The sequence below is a fragment of the Scleropages formosus genome, chromosome 3 (genome assembly GCF_900964775.1).
Source record: "Scleropages formosus chromosome 3, fSclFor1.1, whole genome shotgun sequence".
NCBI classification, from domain to species: Eukaryota; Metazoa; Chordata; class Actinopteri; order Osteoglossiformes; family Osteoglossidae; genus Scleropages; species Scleropages formosus.
Window position 1 is genome coordinate 3655680 of NC_041808.1, and position 17801 is coordinate 3673480.

At 55.0% G+C, this 17801-nt stretch overlaps 2 protein-coding genes across 3 annotated transcripts in view; one reads left to right on the forward strand and one right to left on the reverse strand.

Moving 5' to 3' along the window:
• lzts2a (leucine zipper, putative tumor suppressor 2a) lies at nucleotides 1-15195 on the forward strand. 2 transcript variants are annotated; one of them, XM_029250222.1, is made up of 5 exons: nucleotides 1-162; nucleotides 11037-11528; nucleotides 11659-12252; nucleotides 12418-12687; nucleotides 13366-15195. In XM_029250222.1, exons 2-5 carry the CDS (start codon nucleotides 11064-11066, stop codon nucleotides 14095-14097), a joined length of 2061 nt encoding a protein of 686 aa, XP_029106055.1. In that variant the 5' UTR covers nucleotides 1-162; nucleotides 11037-11063; the 3' UTR covers nucleotides 14098-15195. The 2 variants fall into 2 exon arrangements, with proteins under 2 accessions (XP_029106055.1, XP_029106054.1); XM_029250221.1 differs by lacking the exon at nucleotides 1-162 and adding an exon at nucleotides 2694-2884.
• The window catches only part of LOC108924703 (PDZ domain-containing protein 7-like), a 19287-nt gene continuing 16681 nt past the window's right edge, over nucleotides 15196-17801 (reverse strand). The window contains exon 16 of the mRNA XM_018736249.2: nucleotides 15196-17075. Coding sequence (XP_018591765.1) covers nucleotides 16926-17075 — 150 coding nt within the window. The 3' untranslated portion in view covers nucleotides 15196-16925. The remainder of the gene's footprint in view (nucleotides 17076-17801) is intronic.

A 17801-nucleotide genomic window follows, 5' to 3' on the forward strand; every position in this document is an offset into this window, starting at 1 on the left:
TCAACCTTCACTGGTTTGACCACCAGGGACCGCTTCACCACACAGCCCAGCCAACAAGACACAGATCCTAGCCACGGCGAGGCCCTCCTGGGATGCGTGACCACTCCGGCTCCCCCTCACCTCCCGGCCTTCCAGGACCTGAAGACTGGGCGCCGGTGGAAGGTGAGCAGAGGACACTGTCAGCCCCTTGTGACCTGACTTCGCCCCACACTCAAAGGGGGTTTCTAGTTAGAGCCAATCAGCAGCCAAAGGGTGCTGCTCAAGAACTTGAAAGGTTGCACGTGCCCTGAAGACAATTTACCCATAATGCACTGTGGCCCAGGAGGCTTCTCAGTTCACACAGGATCCCCAGGCTGGAGCCTCGCAAATGAACTGTTTCTACTAAGTGACACATAGGAGCTTGTATAGTAGGCCGGGTGAAGCTGCCCATCATGGAGCTCCAGCCCCTGTGGGGGGTTCAAGACCCTGCCCCACGCAGCCATGGTGTAGCGACCAGGCCGCGTAAAGAGATCCTGGCCGTCCGTGTTGCACGCCACACTGTGTGGGGTTCCGGCCCAAGATTTACAGGAGAGGCAGGGACCACCTTGTGGTGGTGTGTGTATGTGTGTGCGCGCTATTGTGGGCACTTGTTTTCAGTGCCTGTTCTGTCTCATAAAGCTGTAGTGTTAATGGGGAGGCCTGGCTGTGCGCTGATTTGTAGCCTCTTTCACTTGACTCAAGTGTGTGTGTGTGTGTGTGTGTGTGTGTGTGTGTGTGTGTGAGAGAGAGAGAGAGAAACACACTAATCTCCCTCATGGGGGCAGTTTCACGCTCCACGTCCCATCGTCAGTCTCTCGGACCCTGCAGCGCCTGTCGAAGTGCCCTCTCAACGGGGGTCAAAGGTCAGCGGACAGCTGAGCCGCTAGAGAGTGACAGCATGCGCTCCAGTGCGGGGGGCTCCTCTCCACCCCTCCCAAAAAAAAAAAAAATACGATCAACAGCTTGCTATTTATAGAGCACTCGGATGGCTCGGCTTGAACAAGACAAATCGTGAACGTGGTGAAAGAGAGTAAAAAAAAAATGAAGGAACCGGTGCGTTTTACCGCATCTCCTTAGTGTTGCTTTAAATGTGTCGGTGTGTTTAAATGTTATACAGTATGTTAGTGTCTGAATTCTCTGCTGACAGCTGGGTGATCATTTTCCTTGGTGTAAAACGCTCTGCTCCCTTCGCACACACACACACACATTGGCCATTTTCTTTCTCCCCTCTTACCCGTCCAACTTGCACACCTAAAGCGTTACCGCCATGTTACCACAGTCTCCCGTGCTCCGTGAACCATTACCAAATTCTGGGGGATTAAAGAGAACCTGCCCCCCGTCCCGGAATGTTATTATTTTCCTTCTCTGAAAAGGAAAAGCCCATTCATTGATTCTCTTCTTCCCCCCTGAGCTGATTGTAGTGTGTGTGTGTGTGTGTGTGTGTGTGTGTGTGTGTGTGTGTGTGTGAGAGAGATTTACGTAGGAGATGGTGAGATGGCTTGGCCAGCTGGAGGAAAAAGGAGCAAATTCTTTTTGGTTGTCTAAAAACTAAAGGAAGCTCTGCTCTCGTCTGCCGCCTCTTCTCCAACCACCACAATCCCAGCATGCACTGCTGCGCCATTCTCTGGGTTTTTGCTTGTCGCTCCCAATCTGTCCCCCTGAATTAAGCGCAAACTCAAATTCTAATAATTTTTTGGCACGACTCGGTGCCGGCACTGCAGCTCGGAGCCCCTTTTCCGTGAAGCGCCCACCGCGGAACGAGGACACGACGCAAAAATACCAACTCGCCCAAAATTCCGACAGTTGAGATGTGGAGACAAGAACTCTTTCAGTCTTTATCACGTGCAGGCACAATGTCCACAAACTCACTCTCACACACGCACTGCCCTGTCCTGTCCTGTCCAGCACACATCCCCCACGCTCTGCTCCCTTTGTCAAACGGACCCGCAAACAGGATGGAGGAGCGGGGGTGGGGCTTGGGGGGGGGCTGCTGTCGCCCGAGCAGCTGAGTGTTTCTTTTCCTTTAGTCTTTAAAGGCAACGGGTCTGAAAAAATGTTTTGTGAAAACCCTGGACGTTGTCTTGAGCCCCCATTTCTCCAGTGATGTTGCTCCTGCCTGTAGATCGAAGCTAATTCCATTAATTGAAAGTGCGTGTGTGTGTGTGTGTGTGTGCGTGCGCGCGCGCGCCTGCTGGGCTCATCGGAAACGAGTCGGTCTCGGGACTCTTTGGTGTCGGGTGGGTCTGGTTGCCACTGGGCTTGTTTTGAAAAGGACTCACAACCAAGTTCCCCCCCCCGCACCAGGTATGCCAGAATCAGGCAGAACCTGCGAGTTTGGGTCAGCGCTGTGCGGGGGCACGTCAGGCACCCTCTTACGCAGATATGGACAAGCGTGGGTGGGTGTTTGTGTGAAGTCATGTGACTGGGACAGTGAGAGAGATGCAATGAAGAAGCAAAAAAGGAATGAAGTGGGGTGGGGGGTGGAGGCACTCCACCATGAGGAGGGATTATGAAGGAGCAGGGGGAGGCCGTGTGGACACGGAGGGGGGGCCCGGCGACGGAAAGCAAGGAAGAGGGGGAGGGCGGGAGGAGGAGCGGAGCGGACAGGAGGGGCGGGGCCGCACTGGAGCCCACTCCGGGGGGAGAGAGGGGCGAGCGAGGGGCGGGCAGGAGAAGGGAAGGGAAGGAGCAGGGAAGAGGGGCTCCCATTCAAAGTGTGTGGGCCGTCGGCTGGCGAGCGCCAGGACAGCAAGCGGACAAAGAGGGACCGAGCGGGGGAGAGGGAGAGAGAGCGAGCGAGCGAGAGAGAGGACGGGGCCCCGCGACGCTACACACGAGGGAGCAGCGATGTGGGCGACACACTCGGGTAGGTGAGAGCCGGGGGCAGTGGAAAAGTTTGTCCGTTTGTGTGTGTGAGTGTGAGAGTAAGAGAGAGTGTAGACGGTACCACATAAACAGTATGGTGTTGGGTTCCTGCTCCGCACTGAGAAGTGGGACAAACACATCTGCTGCGTCTCACCGATTCCCAAAAATCGTCTCCATGGTCGCCGGAAACCGGGGCGCTTTTGGGGGGGGGGGGTGTCCGACTGGAGGGGGGGGGGGGGCGTGAGAGGGGCTCGTCTGGCCGACGAAACCAAAACACCAAGCAGCGGTGTGTGTGTGTGTGTGTGTGTGTTGGGGGGGTAGTGGTGCTGGAATGCATGTTCAGGCAGGGCACGCGAGTCACAGCAAGCGCATGCCAGCGAGGCCCCAGGAAAGAGGGGTGACGTTCGAACTCGGGACGGCAGGGGTAGTGGAGCACTTTCACAGTGAGTCGGAACTGCAGCCCCCCCCCCCCACACCCCTACCCCCCTTTGTCTTCCTTTCTTAAAGAGTAGGTGGGGGTTGAGGGGGGTTTACAGCATCGCAACGCAGCTCTTAGACCCGTAGAGGAGCGAAGTGTTGGGGTGGAAGGGGATGCAGAACCGCATGTGAGCTGACCCCCGGCGCACGCACACACTACACACAGTGTGTCCGCTGGCTGCAGACAAAGAGCCTTGTGCAGCCACTGTACGGCACCCTTGTGGACAAATGAAGTGGACAGACATAAGGGTGGCTCGTTGCCCCCCCCCCAGGCCACATGAGACACACTGTGTGAACTGCTGGTGTCACGCAGCGCCGCAAACGGCCGAAAACTGTCGCCGGCGCAGTACTTAGTCGTCGCCTTGGACTTGAAGGACCCGGGTTCGAATTGCAGCTCCTGCTGTGGTACCTTTGATCGTTGCACTTTCTCAGAACCGACGCGGTAAAACTTCCCCAGCTGTAAAAAAAAAGAAAAAAAAAAGGTAAATCGGTGTAAATTGATTGACAAGAAAAGTGTCTGATATCCTAAACTTTTTTTGAAGCTCATGGACATGCGCGCACACGCCTGTAACTGAGGATGTGAGGAAGTGACTCGGCGATTGTGATTCTCTTGCTACAGTGGTACCCTGTTGGGGAGGGCGTCCTGTCTGCAGCGCACCCTGCCTAGCCCCGTGGGATAGGCTCCGGACAACCCTGAACCCCCCCCAAAAGCAGTTATCAGTAGGAAGTGGGATTGTTGCTGCTGTATCTGGGAGCAAACATTTCACCCACACCGTGAGATGCGAGTTGATCCCTGTGACTCGCACCATGGGGGGGTATTTGGCCCTAGCAGGTCGTGCGCTCAGGGGTCCTTTGTTGGTCACCAGGGCCCCGGATTCCAGCTGAGGGCCTCGCGTTCCGGCTTCTCTCGCGCCGAGGGCTGTAAAGCTGGACGTTCACCGCAGCTACGTTGCCCTGTGGGTCAAGCGATGGACGTTCGAGAGCAGCCAACCAAATCGGTGAATTGCTCGCATGGGAAATGAGTGCCGGTGACGCCGGGGAACCTTCCGGAGACTTTGGACCACAGGGAGCGGAGTCCCTCGCACTCGAGGCACTGCACTTGGGCTTCCACCTGGTGGAGCGGCAGGGTGTTTCTTACCAGGAAGGAGCTGCTAAAAGGGCCACGTAATACTGCGTTACAGCATGCTAACACACACACACACACACACACACACACACGGGCTACTGGCCGCTTGCTCACAGAGCCTCCCTGTTAACTCCTCCCAGGTTACTCTTGTCTCTGGTATTTATAGCCGAAAAAACCGGGCAGCTTGTTTACACACAAAGCTGCATTGAACTGAGCGGTGCGCGTGTGTGCTCGCACCCTTGTGCTCGTCACAAGCGCGTGTGTGTGTGTCTGAAAGACGTCTGCAGTGTGCCACTCCGACAGCCTGTTTTGTTATTTGCTTCCTTATTGCAGATGAGTCGTGAGCCCTTCTCCCGCCGGTTCCCTCGTACCCTGAGCCGCATCCACGTTTAGAGGTCCGGTGTTTCGTTGGCTCGGCCGTCGGAGTGCGTGGGGCCCTTGACTCAAAGGCGCTCCGTCTGTCAGCTCGGTACACTTCTAATCGAGGCTCTACCGGAACGCCATCAGCACCGCCACGAGTGCAGCGTGACTCATTACTGCTATGTGTGTGAGTGTGAGAGAGAGAGAGAGAGAGCGAGCGAGCGTCCCTGTCAGGGCCCATCGTAAATTGCGTTACCGACCAATCTGCAATCGCTGACATGAGAGCTGATGAACGTCGCGGGACCTGAAAGTGTGAGTTACGCAAGTGGGTCTGGACGCCGAACCCTAATGTAATAACGGTGTAACCGGAGGCCCGTCTGAAAGCCTGGCTCGCCTTCCGGATCTTTCCAGTGCTGGGGGCTCCCGCCGCTCGCCGGCCTCTGGAAACTCTCATTAACGGCTGCGGATTCCTGTTATCGGGGGGGGACGTGTGAGCCACGTGGCCCAGGGTGTGGGGAGCCGTGGGTTAGAAAACGGCCCCCCCCGGCTTGTTACTCCGGTACTGTGTGTAGCTGACCTGTGTGTTACCAGGGTAATAACACAGCGGCCTTGTGGAGGAGCAGCTCGGCAGTTCACTTGAGTCCATTCTTCTCCGCTGTTATTGAGCGTTTGCACTTTATCGCGTGTGCGTGAGAGCCGTACTCCTCCGCCCTTCGTCATCCTCGGCGCATTTACGTTTCGCTTTTGCCACGGGAGGTTTCTTAATTTCCCATGAAAAGCTTTTCTCCCTTCTTGCTGAGCCTCATGAAGGTGCCTTTCATTACCCGCAATCCTTTGCACCTTTCCACGCGCAGTCCCCATCCAGGAAGCCAGGCGAGCAGCTTGCGCGGCACTTTGTGCGCGGCAGGCGCCGCCCGTCATCACGCGGAGCGGAGTGATGCTCGAATCTCCGTCTCCTGCCGTGGCGCTGAGCGACAGGAGACGGGCGACGCCGACGGTGCCCTCCTTCCTTGGAGCCGAGAACCGGGAGCGCCGCCCGGTGCCTCGGGTCTGCGAAGCGCATCTGTCGGCGTCGCTTTACGAGGTTCCCGAGCAGGACGGTCAAAGCGGAAACGCGGCCCCCGTTCGTTCGGCCCGTTTGCGCGATGCGTTACTGAGGCTCCGCCCCCTGCTTCACTCTGACATTAATAGAGCCCAGATGCTTCGAGATGCTAAAGAGTCACAGTCCCCACCCCCCACCGTCCTGCTGGCCTGGAACCTTTTCCTGTGCGGAGGCTTCCCTCCCTTCAACTCCAGAGGTGTAGTTCTCCGGCGCCATGGCAACGGGCCCAAACATAGACTGATGTGAAAGTGCAACAAGTGGGTTGTTTTTTCAAAAAAAAAAAAAAAGCATGAAAAGAAAGGGTGTTGCAGGGCAATTACGGCGGGCAGTTACTCCGCTCCCTGCCTGGTTTTAATTCCCCCTCGCCGTGCCAGGCTGCACTTCCCTCCTTCTCCAGCTTGTCGGGGGAGGAATGTCAGGAAGATGGGAGGCGGCGGCGGCGCTCAGGAACGCGGACGGGGTTTTGGCGCAGGGTCAGCGGACCCCGGCGGTCAGCGTGCCCGGGACGGGCGGGCTAGAACGCGGTGCTTAAGTGTCGAACCGGGACGCCTTTGTGGGCTCAGCCACGGTGGCGTCTCAACATTTTTTTTTTTTTTTTTTTTCTTTCCATGGTTTCTGCCGACGCCTGTGAGCGGTGAATGATTTAGCCGAACCGAAAGGGCCGCTCGTGTCGGAGGGCCACCGGGGATCCCTGGCTGGCGGGCGCGTCATCAAGGCTCCGATAGGCCATCCCCGTACTCTTATCGTGGGTTAGTGCTGCGTTCTCATCATTCGTCTGTCTTGCTCGCACACACACGCACTGGCAAACTCACGTTCAAAACTTGTGGTGCCCTGGGAGCCTCCATGCATGTTTTTTTCCTCCCTCGTTTTATTCGTTTCCATTTTGTTCTTCATGTCGGTCGGTACCACATTTACGGTTATTCGTTTAGCAGATGCTTTTCTCCAAAGCGACGTCCATCTCCTGGAATACAAAGAATGTTTCCTCAACAGAAGGAGAGGGAAGTTGCAAAGCGTTCACCTACTAAACAACTGGTGCTTAGTGTTCCCAGCACACTGTGCGTTCCCACCGACCGCGGGTAGAGCTGACGGGGTCCTGCGGTATGGGGGTACTAGGGTACTGTGGTACTAGGCCCTGAGGAAGCTACCTGAGAACCGGTTTTGGACTCATGACTGGGTTTTTGGACTTTGAGATGATGGGCAATGACGTGTGAACAGTGGGCGGTGTGATGGCATCTGCACGTTGTGTCATTCACTCCTCCCAATGTCCTTCCGGTGTCTTCCATCACCACTGTAGTGTGTGTGCTGCTGTCGCCCCGTGCGCTTATCTTTGGGGTTAATAAAGTTTCAGTCTCTCCAAGCATCTTGCATGGAAGGGCCCTCTTTAGGTCCTCATCCACGCTAAACATGGTTTTATCTCAACAGACCCAAAGCCTTTGGTTAAAGCCACAGCGTGTGGTTTATTTTAAGGGCCTTTTGAAATTTGGACCCCCATGAATGCCGATGGCCCAGAGTTGCTTCGGACTCTTCCCCCCCATGGGTTCTTAGGGCTGTTGGAGCCATGTCGACAACTTCGTACACAGGAAACGCTATGACTGGCTAACTCCTGGTGCTGGACGATGGAGGGGTCATGGAGTCCCGTTCTTCAGCTGGTCACTGGGGATATGGCTAATTTTAGCTTGCAGTCAGATCGAGTCGTGTGCTTTACCTCAATGCTACGCTCCCGTCGAGTGTGTGTTGATCCGTGGATGCGCTGATCTGACAATGGGCTTGGTCGCATTCCTGCCGAGCAGGTGCTTATGCGCCATCTCCCGGTTCCGCCACCTGGATGGGTCCGGTTCTCAGGCTGGTGTTGCTGTCAAAGCTGTTGAACGACTCAACGCCAGCTGTCACTGTGGCGGCTCCCAGAGTGCACTACCACCTGCCACCCAGGGGCAGCAAAGGTCAGTCACCGAGTGGAGATATAATTAAGCGTTGAGCTTCAAGCCCCTTTCAGATGACCATTAATAATGCAGCGGCAGGGGGAAATCAAGCTGTTTTGCTTCCCCATGAAATTTCTCACATAGGCATATGTGTACAGGTATCCCTCCATTTACTGAAGTACTCTGTTCCTGACAACGGTGCAGATATGATTTTTGTATCCAGAATTTCGATATTTCCTTTTATTTTAAATGGGGAAATCTCCCCAAATGTCACTAAAACACCTATATAACTATCCACCCATGATTTCACCGCAGTATAAAAGACATGTACGCACTCATTGCTCCGGGGTACCTCCCACTTTTTTTAATTGATCGGGGATCCACTGAGCTCGCCATGTTTATTGTGAACAACTTTCTAAAACTGCACTGCTGCTATAATGCGCATATGCAGCATACCTGAAAACACAGGGGCTGTGGAATTTCATACCTACTTCCCATGATGCTCGTCTCTGAAAGCAACATTCACATTACTGACACAGCAACAGGTGGAGAGATCTGGTTGCAGATGCAGCGACTACGGTATGTTACGACACCTCCGCTTCCCTTGCACGACGCACTCTTTCTTCTTGGACATGCTTTGGCTAAGTTTCATTTTACTGATTTTGTTCCGTAACTCGAAAATTAAGGCCAGGAGCCGCTATACCGAAATATAATAGTTTGTAAATCGAGGGATCCCTATAATTTGTTCTCTCTCGAAAGCGCGTGTGTGTGTATATGCGGGCGCACATCTAGCAGGCTAGTAGTGTGTGCAGGATGGGCTCGGGTGGGCGGAGCCTCGTCCTTAATTTGCACACATTCCTCAGGATCATCGGGGCGGTGGACCTAAGCCGTCACCCTGCCGGTCACACATTTTGGGACATAAGGAGCAGATCTGATGCAGACAGCAAGAGGCTGTGTGTGGAGGTACAAAGCAAAACCCTGCTGTTAAACCCAAGAGCTAAACTGAATTACTTCAGATACAGAAGGTGTGAAAATTAATATAGCATCTAATCTACATCCCAGACTACACTCCTTGGAGGAAAAGTGAACAGGTCTTGATGCGACGACCCTTTCGCTTAGCCAAGCCTATAGCCATCCTACACCGACAAACCCGTCAATGTTTCGAAGGCTACTTGAAAGCAGTCATGACTGTCTTTGGTTAAGGTTCAAGCTCCGCCTCCTGACTCAGACATAACGATCGGCACAAGCAGCTGCGAGGCAGCAGGCTGAGAGCTGCCAGAATGCAGAGTCGCTCTCTTGCTAAGGTTGGACTCTCCTTTATGTCTGCCTCCCCCCTTCCCCCATCCCCCCGGGACACTGTCATTTTTGCTTCCTCACGGTTCATCATGCAAGGCAGCTCAGCTTGGGACTGAGTCACACGTGTTGTTGCGGAGTCTGTCGCCTTGGCAGCAGTAAACAGCCAGTGTTTGATCATTGCGATTTTGTGACGAGAACTTTTTTCGCTCTAAGTAGGGCCCCAGTGGGGTGGGGGGGGTCGAGGGACAGTTTACAGCCTTCCTTCGAGCTGCCGTCCGGCTTTTTAAGGATTCCTCAAAGTCTCTGAGAACCTTTCAGCATGGGAGGAGATCAGTACAGCAGGGATTCCCTGCAATGATAGGTCAGTACCTTGGATCTCTGTGGGCCCCCAAATGCTCGTCATGTTCTCCACATTGTCTTGGCATTTACATTTATTTATTTAGCTGATGTTTTCATCCAAAGAGACTTAGCATTAAGCTATGTTCACTGATTTTCCCCTTTATGCAGCAGCGTAATTTTTATTGTATCAGTTCAGGGTAAGTACATTGATCAAGGATGCTACAGCAGGGGCAATTCGAACCTGGTCCTTTGAGTGGCTGCTTTAACTCGTGTGTCACCCACAGTTTAGTCTCCTGCTTTCCCATGATTCCGAATATGGAAAAAAAAAAAAAAGTTCTCACATAGTGTCACAGCACATCTGGAACACCCTGTAAGTGCTTCTTCGCTGCCGGCTCTCAAATGCCGGGGGTTCACGGGGGCAGAGTTGGAGTGTTGCCATGGAGATGGAATACTTTCATGCCCTTGTTGACTTTGCAGGTCCCCGAGTGAGTGACATCGCCATGGCAATGGGGACATCTCCTTCGGTGGGGACGCAGTGGTTAATGGGCTCATTTGTTATGAGATTTAACCCGAATGGCTGATTGAGCTGGAAACACCTGCAAGGAGCGCTCCCTTCTCAGTCCGAGGTTAAAGTACAAATGAGATTATACGTTTTTGACACAATGAGGGGAAGAGGTGAGCGGACTTGTGTCCCTGGTGTAATGCTCTGAGTCGGGCTCTGGTCTCCTTGTTACTAGGGTAAAGGGCACGGCGACACCCCCGTGAACCAGCCTCTTGCAGGGTGGACCTCTTGGGCCAGCTTTGGGATTTGTGGCCCTGAATAGCAGTGATGAGAGTCAAAGGATCAAGGGTCTGGGAAGGCAGGCGGGGGGTCACCAAAGCACACCAGCAGATTTTTGGTTGGGTTGCGAGGTCGTGGGGGGATGGGGGTGGTCCGAGTCCACCTTTAAAGCGCTCTGATGGCTTTGTCCTGTGTTTTGAAAGGATGGCATGGTAGGGGTGAGGGGGGGTGGGATAGAGCTTTGGAACTGGGCGAGAGGCGGAAGGAAAAGGTGAAGTGATCCGTTATGATCCCAGCCAGGCCCGGTGAGCCAGACCGCTGGAGGGGGTTCAGAAAGGGCATTGAACTGACGCCCACCCGGTGTCTCCTTTTGAGATGACCCTGGCTGATCAGATACGGGCACAGTCAGGTGTCAGGAGCTCATTAATCATTGTGCTGCCTCAGCTAAAATCCTGGGAAACCCAACAGTCGCTCTCCAGTGACATGTTACCGATAATCAGCGGTAAGAATCACACTAATGAAATTTTCTAACGAGCATTCGAAAAAAGTACAGCGATTATGATGTGCGATGTCCCCTGTTTACACAATGCAGAGACAAGAGGCACAAACCACTAAGTGTTGCTCTACTTAAGAAAAAGACAAAAATCTAAATTAGATTTGTCTTCTGCAGAAATCCAGGACTGCATTTTAGAAACTGTGACTCATTTTTTGACTAACCCTCTCTGACTCCTGCGTGCCTCCGTCTCCCTGCAGAGCGCGTAGGTACAGCGAGCGGCCGCCATGGCTCTGGTGCAGGCCCTGCCCGTCCCCACTGATCCCCGCAGCTCCGGCATCGACATCCAGGGCCACTCGGCCTCGCCGCCCGCCGTCCACGGCACCATGGGCTCCGTCAGCAGCCTGATCGCAGGCCGCAGCTACCAGGAACGCAACTGCCGGCCCGCCGACTTCGGCGCCCGCAGCCGGAAGCCGACGCCAGGAGCCAGTTGTTTCCGGTCCAGCAGTTCCACAGAGCACCTGGTTGGCCATAACCCCCCGCCCACCAGCAAGAAGTTGGGCTCTGTTGCCAACGGCAATGCCAACTACGCTTACCTGAATGAGGACTTTGTCGGGGACTGGAACGATAACCACGTGGCGGCAGGCAGCCCCGCTAGCGACCCGGAGGAGGCCAGGGAGGCACGTGTCCTCAACGGCAACATTGGTGGGCCTCCTCCGAAGCTCATCCCTGTGTCAGGGAAGCTGGAGAAGGTGAGTTCATCGTGACCGGCCCCTTCCTCAAACTGCACACCATACCAATGTTTATAACCGATGTTATAAATCAAGGCCAAAACACGTATCCGTTTCTGATGCTTCCTTTCTACCGTCTCGTGTCTTCTAGAATATGGAGAAGACAGTGATCAGGCCCACAGCCTTCAAGCCCGTGGTTCCAAAGAACCGGAATTCGGTGCAGTACCTTTCCCCACGGCCAGGAGGTACGCTCTCTGAGAGCCAGGGTAGCCTGAACCTGCTTCTGCCGAGTTCCGGCGGCTCCCCGAGTTGCGGCGACAAGAGGGGCTCCTATAGCGGGGGGCGCAACGGCAGCGGGAGCGGTGGGGCTGGGGGCGGCAGCCAGTCCTGCGGGACATCTGACTCCGGACGCAACTCCTTGTCCAGCCTGCCCACCTACAGCAGCACAGGGTACGGCCTGGGTACCGGCGAAGCCCCCGTGGGCCAACCTGAGCCAGCAAGGGCCGCCCCGGGCCACGGCCACTCCGCCTCGGACAGCGGGCGCTCATCCTCCAGCAAGAGCACAGGCTCCCTGGGTGGGCGTGGCCAACCCCTGTCAGACGGCAGCTCCTGCGGGCGCTCGCCTGCCCCGGCCGAGGGCTACGAGTGCATCGTCCGTGAGCTGGAGGACAAGCTGCGGGAAAGGGAGCTGGAGCTGCAGCAGCTGCGCGACAACCTGGACGAGAACGAGGCCGCCATCTGCCAGGTGTGTGCAGAGAGGCACATACGCAAACGCACACGTCGCCAACGGGCACGTCCCGAGAGGAGAGGGTCCCGGAGGTCTGTTCAGCAATACGATCCAACCCTGGCACTTGAACCTGCAACCTCACTAATCCATCTCTCGCCTTTCCCGCGACCCCTGGCTCCGCAGGTGTACGAGGAGAAGCAAAAGCGCTGTGAGCTCGAGCTGGAGGAGCTGCGCCAGAGCTGCGCGAGCCGCATGAGGCAGGCGGCACAACGTGCCCAGAGAGCCCAGCAGGTCCTCCAGCTCCAGGTCTACCAGTTGCAGCAGGAGAAGAAGAAGCTCCAGGAGGACTTTGCGCAGCTTCTGCAGGAGCGAGAGCTCCTTGAGAGCCGCTGTGCCTCCATCCAGCGCCAACAGACCCAACTGGGTCCCCGGCTGGAGGAGACCAAGTGGGAGGTGAGGACGGGAGCGAAGGGGCTGCGGGGGGCGAGGTAGGAGTTCTGATGGGAGTGGAGTGGGAGGGGCCAAGATTTTCAAGATCGGAGTGGAGGAGGAGATCCCTGGCCCCCTACGTGGATTTGAGGGGAGGAGTCAAACTGCTTATAGAGAAAAGGGGTGGGGCTAGCTTTTACTGGGAATTGAGGAGGAATCACCAATATGCTTAGAGGAAAGAGGGGGAGGAGCTAGGTTGTTCAGTGGGAATGCAGGGCAAGAAACCATAATGTGAAAAGATGTATAAAGTTTTCTGCAGGATATGGAGTGGGAGGAGCCAAGATATTCAGAGAAGGGAGGAGGAGGAGCCTGGTTATTTTCATAGAAGTGGGAGGAGCCAGGCTGTGTGCAGCAAATTTAGGAGCCAAGATGCTTAGAGAGAGAGGGAGGAGCCAGGCAATTCACAGAGGTGGAAAGGGGAGGAGCCAAATTGTTTACAGAGGTAATGGAAATATAGTGGGGTAGTTTGGAATTAGAGGTTCTAAAAAGTACCTGTAACAAGGGTTGTCAGTCTCTCTAGGACATCTACATGCGTGTAATATAAAATATATCCAGTGCAAGAGGAGTTAAGGGTGTATCTGCACGTACCATCTGTACCTGCGTCTCATCTGCACCCCACCTGTGTTCTTGGCTCCCTGCCAGGTGTGCCAGAAGTCAGGCGAGATCTCGCTTCTGAAACAGCAGCTGAAAGATCTACAGGCTGAGCTGAGCCAGCGGACAGGCGAAATCATCGCCCTGAAGGCGCAGCTGCGAGAGGCACGGGCGGAGCTGCAGGCCGGCGAGGCTCGCGCCCAGGAAGCACGAGCTGCCGCTCGCACCCGCACCTTGGAGCTGGAGGTCTGCGAGAACGAGCTGCAGCGCCGCAAGAGCGAAGCCGAGCTGCTGCGCGAGAAGGCCGGGCGACTAGAGGAGGAGTCAGCCCGCCTCCGGGAGGCCCTGGGCCAGTGTCGTGGATCGACTCCGTCCCCAGGGCGGGGTCTGGGACTAAGCCCCTCCCACCGGGAGGCAGAGGAGCTGCTGGCCTGCGAGAGCGATGAGGCCAAAGTCCAGCGGCAGAGCAGCAGCACCGGCCTGCAGGGCCTGAGGCAGCAGGTGGAGCGGTTAAGGGCGGAGCTGATGTTCGAGCGGCGTCACAGCGAGGAGCAACTGGGCGCCTTCGAGGAGGAGCGCCGCGTGTGGCAGGAGGAGAAGGAGAAGGTGATCCGCTACCAGAAGCAGCTGCAGCAGAACTACGTGCAGATGTACCAGCGGAACCGGGAGCTGGAGCGGGTCATGCGGGAGCTCAGCCTGGAGCTGGAGACGCGTGAGCTCGAGGAGATGGACGGCACCGCCCACGAGATCCACTTTGAGGAGATCGCCGCCACCGAGATCTAGTCCGGCCCTGGGTCCCAGTCACGCGATCAGGTCCCGGAAAGTGGGCGGGGGGGCATCTAACAGGAAAAGTACTTCTGGACTGTCCCTCCGCTTTAAAAACCGTATCCGAACAAGGGAGGGCTGAGAATTAAAGGCCCCGGAAGACTTTACCGACGCACATGTCCATAACCTGGTCAGCCAGGACCGAGAGGTGCCCCAGTCGGAGCCTGGATGCTGTTCCACGTGTCCTAATCAAGGATCTTCGGCACCACGTCCAGTTTTTACAGGCAACATTCAGAGGTCATGATAAAGTGCAATAAGTTGTCAACACAGCAGTTCAACACATCTGGCAGAGCTGCCGTTTTGTTACAGCAGGGAACTTGCCACGTCATACTGGTGGGTGTGGTGCTCCCATAATACCTCTCTGCATAGGGTCCTGGGTTGTTTGGGAGGTCACGAAAGACTAAACTAAACAAACAGCCGGCTAACGGGGGCCTGCAGGGGTCAGAAGGTCACAGCCTGCCCGCATGGGGCTGGTAAATCTGGAGACAGGTTGCTGAACCGTCTGGAATGCGTGGTGAGACGGTGGCCCTGGCTGGTTCTTCCCTATCTGATGGAAGCTGAAGTAGGGGCTCAGAACCCTGTGCTACTGAGGTATTGCTGTTGTTGTTGCTGCTGCTGCTTCTGCTTCATCATTAGCAAAGGGAGGCGGATCTAAGGGTGTCTTCGGGCTGTGCGTCCTTATCCAGGCTTGCGTGTGCTGTATGGGACTGAAGTGGGGGTGGGGTCACATCAACCGTCCTTCACGACAGTAGTGAATGTGGATCGAAGGTCTAGGGGAGTGTGAGAAACTTGAGGCCTCACGACACAGACTGTCCAGGTGGTCAAAGAGGCAGATGAAGCATACGCTCCCGAGCCATAAATCTTTGCAGTCACCCCCAAAATCTTAAAACCCAAATGGATCCCTCCCTCTTTCGGTTGGCCAGTGTCCAACGATGGTCCATTCTCCTCATGCTCGGGGCGGGGCTTATTCAGCCCAAATAAAGTGACACCAGGCACGACTCCATGTACAATCGTGCCTGTTGTGCAGTAGCACTAACACACACTCATGAGCGAAGGAAAAATCGTAAACTTAATATGTCAGATCAGGCTTCGATATTGTTGACGTTACCGCAACTAACTCGTACTACCAACTAACGCGTTGACCAGCGAGAGAGAAGCTCATTTAGAATCATTAGACACTAATATGCAACGTGTGTTCGCACAGTCGGCGATATCGAAAACACACTGGGTTGTGTTTGTATTGTGTGCCTTGTGGGGGTGGGGACAAGAATTGACGCTCAGCTGCACTGTTGAGTGTAGAGTTAAAAGAAATGCGTAGAGACACAGAGAAATTCTACTTTAAAGATTCACATAAGGTGCAACGTTAGTGTCCGGCGCGGCGACTATCATGTTATAGAACACTATTGTTTTGATTAAGTCTTTAAGGTGAAATGAACCTCAACCCAGGTATATTTTCGGAAATATCTGGTTTGCTCCGGTGAGAAGGGTTTGCCGGGGGGGATGCTGGTCACGGAGAGGGACCGCAGGGAGTCGCAGGGCCACCTGTTGGCTTTCGTGCGCCCCGTCACCGTTGTTTACCCTCGGTCCGCATCCCGCTGGGGGCTGCCTCACAATAGGAGGAAGGCCGCATAACTGTGTTTCGGTGGTGGGGGGCGGGTGGGTGCCATGGCCGCGGCGCTATCCCTCTGCCGAGGTCGCTCAGGATGTGCGGACAATAGGAGCATCGGGCGCCTCGAACGTAGTGCTGGAGGGGGGGGTGTACGCCGAGGTCGGCTCCGGGTCCTCATGCTTGGCCTCCCCGGACCCCTCTTCCTGTAAATACTCCACAACAGCGAATTATACACAGAGAAGTATTCTAGAATTTTCCGCAGCCGCACTATATCTATTTCAGAAGAGTAGCCACTGTGAATAGACCAAAGCAACGTAACACAGCGCCCGTTACTTGTTTCGTTTGCGTGCTCATTTTTGCCCCCCCTTTGTGCATATGTATGTGCGTACTACTCCGGTTTCTATATTATACTTTTTTAATCTGCAGTGTATGTATGTAGTCAATTTCTGTATATTTTTTCATGCTGTAAATATCTTGTAAAGTTGACTGTGTTTTTAATAAAAGAGTGGGGGGAAGGAAAAAGAATCGGCCACTGTTTTTGACCGTGATTTGAACAGTGAGCTCACAGGTATTTACGCAACCTGAACTGCAGTCAAGCGGCCTAGACAAAGGTCCAACGGCAGGCTCTTTTCTCGACCATCTGGAAAAACATGTCTGCCACCCGTCTGTCTCCTTACATCACGGTAATGACGTCGCGTCTCAGTGCGGCGCCGGGTACCACGGTGACGGTTCCCAGAAACCTTCCTCAGCCCCTCTATTCATCCATGTCTGTAAGGAGAGGACCGTGAAACAATCGAGTGGTTTTCAATGGGAACAAAGCTCCTTTGGTGAGGCATGATCATCCCATCCATGTCGTCCTCTCTAGAGCCTTGGTGATGGAGACAAACTTTAAGGACTGTTGTCATGGAGACACATGAAATGACAGAGTCCTGCTCCGCAGCTGCTGTTAATGGAGGGAACCAGTTTCAGACACCAGGTAGGACCCTCAGTACCTGACTCTGAAGGGTATGGAGACTGTTAGCCAGTGCAATGTGGGATCTGCTCCCCCATCTGCTTGTGGAGTCTCTGCCCCAGCAGCTCCCAGGGTCTGGTCCCCAACTGTTCGGCCTCAGAGCGGCTATTTCTGGGGAAGGTCCGGGGTGTTGTCCGACTGCATTCAAGTGTCTACCGCTGCACTCTACTCCGAGGGGGTCCGGGGCACCTTCACCACAAACACCATGGGGTCTTTGGCCTTGTTGCTGAAGGCCCGACGGATGGCGTCCACAGCCTGCAGGTGGGTCACGCCTTCCAAGGACTCGCCGTCCACCGACACGAGCTCGACCCCAGCCTGGGAGTGTGCGTTGGAGGAGGTGGGACACGCAGAAAACACATGGTTAAAAGAAGAGTGTATTCTGGCAGGACCCTGAGCTTGGCCAGGTTTCTCAACACACACTGCCCTGCTGCTTCCTGAGGGAGTCAAGAGTTGAGTAGCACTTCCTCATTATCATTGTTCCTATGGAGGATGCACCTGAAGGGGCTCCATTCAGTGGCCTGTCATGTGTCCCACCCCCCCCGCCAAGTCCTGCTGTTTAACCACCCTGACATCTGTTTGCGTGACAGCAGTAGGACCTGCAGGCAGGAGATCCATACAGCCAGAATATACATTCCCCCCCTTTTAGATCATGCCTGGGCGTGGCTGGCTTGGGGGGGGTCTCCAGGAGCACACCTGCACCGAGGGGGAAGAAGCACTATCTACCTTGGGCGCTAAGGTGAGGAGACGCTCATTCCTGCCTGCGGCTGACAGGTGATGCATCATGTTGCTCATCAGTCTTGGAAGAGGCGTGCAAGCTGAGCTGTCCAGAGAGAGAGACGCGCACACATACACGCCTCTTCCGGCACTGATCGAGCACCAGAATTGTAAATGGCTCTTGTCATCCTCAAGAAATGGACCCCTCCCTGTGTCTCTCACTCTCCCACACTCACACGCTGCCAAAGTAGCATCAGAATGGAGCTGGAGGACAAAAATGACATGGTCAAAGAGCAACAGGAGTAACCAGAACACCACACTCCTTTG